Source organism: Ambystoma mexicanum, chromosome 9, assembly GCF_040938575.1.
Source record: "Ambystoma mexicanum isolate Mex_15411 chromosome 9, UKY_AmexF1_1, whole genome shotgun sequence".
NCBI lineage: Eukaryota > Metazoa > Chordata > Amphibia > Caudata > Ambystomatidae > Ambystoma > Ambystoma mexicanum.
The window spans coordinates 12049474-12055331 of record NC_090931.1 but is presented as its reverse complement, the minus strand read 5'-3'; the positions used below and the strand labels follow the sequence as shown (position 1 = coordinate 12055331).

The 5858-nt window shown below is 52.2% G+C and overlaps 1 protein-coding gene across 1 annotated transcript; it reads left to right on the top strand.

Moving 5' to 3' along the window:
- Positions 1-2018: 2018 nt before the first annotated feature.
- Positions 2019-2387, top strand: LOC138487216 (uncharacterized). Its single transcript, XM_069613855.1, has one exon. The coding sequence runs from the start codon at positions 2019-2021 to the stop codon at positions 2385-2387; it is 369 nt and encodes a 122-aa protein (XP_069469956.1).
- Positions 2388-5858: the final 3471 nt, after the last annotated feature.

Genomic DNA, 5858 nt, shown 5'->3' with positions numbered 1-5858 from the left:
TACCCTTGGCATTCACCTGTACTATTAGAGGGTATTGCTGCCTGTCTGACTGATTGATGTGTGTTTCCTGTAGGGCTACTATGTCCGGGTGGTGGTGTGACAGGAGCCTCTCAAGGTTTTTTCTTTTCACCGGGGTATTCAACCCCTGCACATTAAGTGTAAGGACCTTCACCATGGGCGAATGTGTATAGTGGGGTCTGGGTAACTCCCCCTCGGTTCATTCTTTCATGGGCCTCAGTCCCCAACATGAGCCCACCCCCCATGAACCTCCCTTTAACGACCCCCAACTTTCCCTACCCCATATCATCCTCCCTGCCCCCTTACCCTTGACAGCACACTTTCTCCCACAACTGAACCCGGACTACGAAACGTTTATCTTTTGCACAACCATACAGGCAGCAGATGAAACTCTGGATGCCTACCACACACGGCTGAGGAAGTTGGCCATGTCCTGTGAGTTCACAAATGTTGAGAAAGAAATACGGAGGCAAATCATCAATGGCATCCACTCAGAAAAGCTGAGGCGACTGGTGCTCAGCGAGAGAGGTATTCCCTTACAACGCATCCTTGAGCTAGGACGACAAAGGGAATTAGCCCACACCAGAGCTGCCAACATGGGGGCCACACTGCACAAGTTACAACCCCCCAGCAACACAGCTTTGGTGGCCCAGATCTCCAACAGACAATTCACAAGGGACGATGTCAGTGGTGGTCATGCCCAGAACAGGTGGCAACCTCGCATCCCAGGGCCCATGGAATGCGGCTGGTGCGGTGGACCACAACATGGTCAACGGAACTGTCCAGCACAAGGCACCACATGCGGAGCATGTGGCAGAAAGGACCATTATGCGAAAGTATGCAGATCAGTGAACGTGATGGCACAACCATCACAGAACCCTCAGGAGAAGAACACGACCAAGAAAAAGAAGCAGGCCATTGCAAGAAGAGTCGTTGTCACCAACTCCTCGACGGAAGAAGAAGGAGATGATGTCTCAGCCATGCAACAGGACGTCAGCAAGGAAAATGACAGAAAAGGCAGAAAGGTATACCTGGTGTCCACACTAAACCAAGATCAAACATTAACAAAAAAAGGCTGTCCGAAGGTGAAAGTGCATGGTTACCATCCAAGACCAGCACATCCTGATGACCATTGACACGGTTGCCTCGGTAAATGTCATGCCCGTGAGCGTATTCCAGACTTTAAACCCACAACCAAACCTGAAAAGTACTGACACGCGTTTGTTGGCATACGGCAGCCGGAAGCCCCTACCAGTCGTCGGCAGGGTCACGGTGAAAACAAATTGTGGTCACAAATTTATGTTGTGAGAGCAGGGATTGAAAGCCTTCTAAGTGGGGACGCAGCGGAAGACCTGGGTGTGGTCAAATTCATCTGCCATGTCGACTCAGCCGCTGAGCTAGAACACATCCTCAGTCTATACCCCAACCTGCAAAACGGAATAGGTTGTATAAAAGGCAAAACCATCAGACTGCACATTGATGAGTCAGTACAACCAAGAGCAGTGAGGCACAGGCGAACACCATTCCACATGAGGGAACAAGTGGAGAAAGAACTCAAGGCACTAGAATCAGCCGGCATCATAGAGGAGGTCACAGGACCTACACCCTGGGTCTCTCCGATGGTGGTGACAAGGAAGCCCAAGCAACCCGGAAAAGTCCGGATTTGCATAGACATGCGCCTTCCAAACACCGCAATCAAAAGGGAATGACACATCCCACCAACGATCGATGAAATTGTGGCTGACCTCACAGGGTCTTGTGTATTCTCAAAAGTCGATCTGAAGGCGGGGTACCACCAGCTCAAACTCCACAGAGACTCCCGCTACATTACAACATTCTCGACGCATCTAGGACTGCGGAGATAAAAACGCGTAAGCTTCGGGATCTCGTCAGCCGCTGACGTTTTTCAACAAACCATTCAAGAAGTCATCAGGGGCATACCTGGCATCCTGAATGTAAGCAACAACATTTTAATCCACACTCCCGACAAGAAAGAACACATGAAGAGACTGCAGACCCTATTGGGCAGGTTGGAAAATGCCGGACTCACTATACACAGGGACAAATGCGAATTCCTCAGACCAGAAATCACCTACTTGGGCTACAAATTCGGCAGCACAGGAATCTCCCCTGACCCCCAGAAGGTTGCAGATATTCAGGCCGCCAGCCCACCACTGACTCCTACGGAAGTACGCAGCTTTCTAGGTATGGCCACATACTGTGGCAGGTTCATCCGAAACCTGGCCACCCTGTCTGAACCATTACGCAACCTGACCAAGGCCAACACCAAATGGGACTGGGGGCAGAAGTGCCAACAAGCTTTCGAGAGCATCAAGGAATCCCTGTCCGTTGACAGCAAAATGGCATAATATAACACGGAACTCCCCACAGAACTATACGTAGACGCGAGCCCTGTAGGGCTAGGAGCCATCCTAATGCAGACAACCAAGGAAGGGGAGAAAAGGCCCATTGCGTACGCCTCAAGAGCCCTCACAGCAACAGAGCAGAGATACTCACACATCGAAAAAGAGGCCATCGCCGTGCTGTGGGGGTGTCGGCACTTTCATCTGTACCTTTATGGACGTCGATTCACAACAATCACAGATCATAAACCCTTACTACCCATTTTCACAGGCACGTCGTCACACCCGCCGGCAAGAATCACCAAATGGCTGCTCCATCTTCAGCAGTACAACTTTGAACTTGTCTACCAACCGGGCAGCGGGAATCCCGCTGACTTCCTCTCGAGACATCCTCGAGCGGCAACCCAACAAGAAATCCTAATTGCCGAAGAGACTGAGGAACATATATGCCATGTTGTACGAGCCATGAGACCCAAGGCCGTCAGCATTGAGGATATTGAGGCGGAAACTCACAAAGACCACTGCTGTGATTTAGTGAAAGATGCAATCATTTCAGGGGACTGGAAAACATTCATGAGGCATGCCCACAACAGAACGGTAGAAGCCAGGAGTTTTCTGTCCGGCATGTTCACGGTCCGACAAGATCTATCAATCACCGAGGGAGGACTGCTGCTAAGAGGAAATCGCATTGTCATTCCACCCACTCTACAAGACAGGATAGTGGCTTTGGCGCATGAAGGACACCAGGAGCTCGCAAGAACTAAAGCTCGGATCAGGCACAGGGTATGGTTTCCTCAGATCGATGATCGGGTCGAAACACTCATAAGCACATTCCTACCCTGCCAGATAACTGGGGCCCCACCGGAACCAGAACCGATTTTGTCGGCTGAACGTGGCCACGCCCGATGGGAGGCCATCAGAATTGACTTCTGTACACTCCGAGAGGGCCTATATCTCTTGGTGGCCATTGACGACCACTCCCGCTATCCAGAGGTCGAAATAGTAGAATCAACAGCAGCGGAAGTGGTCATTCCGGCCATTGAAAAAATGTTCGCAACCCATGGCCTACCCACCTCAATCAAAAGTGACAATGGACCCCCGTTCACAGGGGAGGAATTCAGACAGTATCTGCATGACCTCAATATAAAGTACCACCACATCATGCCTAGGTGGCCCCAGGCAAACGGGGATGTAGAACGTTTTATGAGGACCATAAACAAAGTGTTGAGGGTATCAAGGGCGAATGCCAGCCCTTGGAAAATTGACCTCTACCGTTTCTTGAGGAACTATCGGGTCACCCCCCACAGCACAACAGGCATACCACCCGCAGACCTCATGTTTGGTACAGTCATCAACTCCTCCATTCTGCATCATCCAAGCAGGACCCCGGATGAAGTCAACGAAGAACGCACAGAAAGGAGGAGGCGGAGCGCCAATGCCCACATGAGCAACAAGAGGAGAGCGAGGCAGTCCAATCATCAAGTGGGGGACCAAGTCGTCATGCTACGCAACCCCACAAAGTCGAAACTGGACACCAGATACGAGGAGCTTCCATGGACTGTCAGCAGCAGGCGAGGGACCATGGTGACTGTGACAAGAGGACGTCGACAAGTGACGAGGAATGCGTCGTGGTTTAAGGCAGTACCATGCAATCTGTGGACAGATGGCGACTGCCCCCAAGATGACGCAGACGCGCATCCCAGCGAAGAAGGAGCCATGGCCATCCAGGAGGAGGAAGAAACGATTGACGACACTTGGCAACCCATGATGACGCCGGGCCTGGAAGACCAGGACTGTGAAGGTGAGCCAACCCATGGGCCTGTGGCGGCCAGTCCCCGACCAAGGCGGTATGGTCTGAGAACAGCCACGAGACCGCCCGCCATGCTAAATGACTATGTGTGGTAGTTAGGTCGCCTGGACCATGAACCCTAATAGGCGGGGTGGTATTTGTATCTAACATTTGCACAGTGTTTGAGGCACAGGTGAGTGCTGTTATGTTAATGTTCATTTGTTTGCAAATAAAGGAGGAATGTTACATCCGCCCTGCGTCCCGCTAAGCGGTGACGAAGGGCGCGCTAAATAAAAGCCGCGCCCCTGAATTTGGTAAGGCAGTTTCGGGCATACGATCTACAAGTGTGTGGCGTGTTCTTATGAGCTCCCGCTGGAGCTGCGACAGAGGCCGCGCGGCCTAGCGAACAGGAGCCAGCCCCCGCGCATGCATCATCGCGGGGCTGGGAATACAACAGTCTCCACCCTGCTGCCATTGGGTGATTGGGTGAACTCTGAGCCATAGCGAGAGCCGGGAACGGCTTGCTTACCACAGAGCTCAAGAGCGGATGGAGCGCCCCTCTGCCATGTCTATTCAAATATGAAATCGCTGCTCTGCCACATTGCCCCACCACGGAATATGCCTTGTCTAGCCGCGGGGTTCGAGGCCCCCAGATAGTCCTAACATGGAACGTGCTCTAAGCAAACAGCCTTTTACATCAAGACTCAGTTTACAGTGGTTGGCAAATTTGGTTTGGAAGACCCTGACCTTCGTTTTATCAGCATTCAAACTTAGGTGAAGGTCTCCACATGTCTTTATAAATGACGCCAGGCGGGTTTTTAGCCCCCAGCTCCCTTCTCCCCCCCATCTGGCCTGGCCCATCTTTGGGCACCCACGTTGTCCTCCTGCCAGGATGTCGCCACCTCTTCCAGAGAAATACAGAAAAGGGGAAGTGCAAGGCCGCAGCTCTGTCTCCCTCCTCTAGGAACAGGGGAGGGGGCAGTGGACTCCCGGCCATACCATGGCTTATCACAGCTTGGCTATTGGGGTACAGCTCCTAGACTACTGGGGTCACGTGGGTCAAAAGCGGCCCCCAAACACCTAAGCACGGTGTACTTTCCAGCCAGTGGCCAAAGCGTTGACTTGTAAAAAGAGACTGAGTGCTTTAATGCTCTTTCTTTCAGGGTGAGGCATCGAGGCACTACCGCAAACTTATTTGAACATTTATTTATTTGTTAATGACGGGCGCGGTTTCATAGAGCTGTACATTCAGTATTTCAAAAGAGTGCGACATTTGGATGCGGTGTGGGAATGCAATGCAAGGTATGGATGGGTGCGTGGACCTGCTTCAAAGGACACAGTTTTCAGGGCACTAGTGGCCCCCGGGAAATCCAGCTTTCAAACACTGTTCAGACTCTGCATTGTGGAAAAGACTTCTTTGGGCTTTACTATCCAGAATCCATGGACCACTCTAATGCGCCATGACCTGAGCAGCGGAGGAAGCCCAGCGCATAACCTGAGCAGCGGAGGAAGCCCACCTCATGACCTGAACAGCAGAGGAAGCCCACCGCATAACCTGAGCAGCGGAGGAAGCCCACCGCATGACGCAGTAGCGGAGGAGGCCCACCGCATGACCTGAACAGCAGAGGAAGCCCACCGCTTGACCTGAGCAGCGGAGGAAGCCCACCGCATGACGCAGTAGCAGAGGA

Coding starts and splice junctions, on each gene's coding strand:
- LOC138487216 (XM_069613855.1), top strand. CDS start 2,019: ATGAAGAGACTGCAGACCCTATTGGGCAGGTTGGAAAATGCCGGACTC.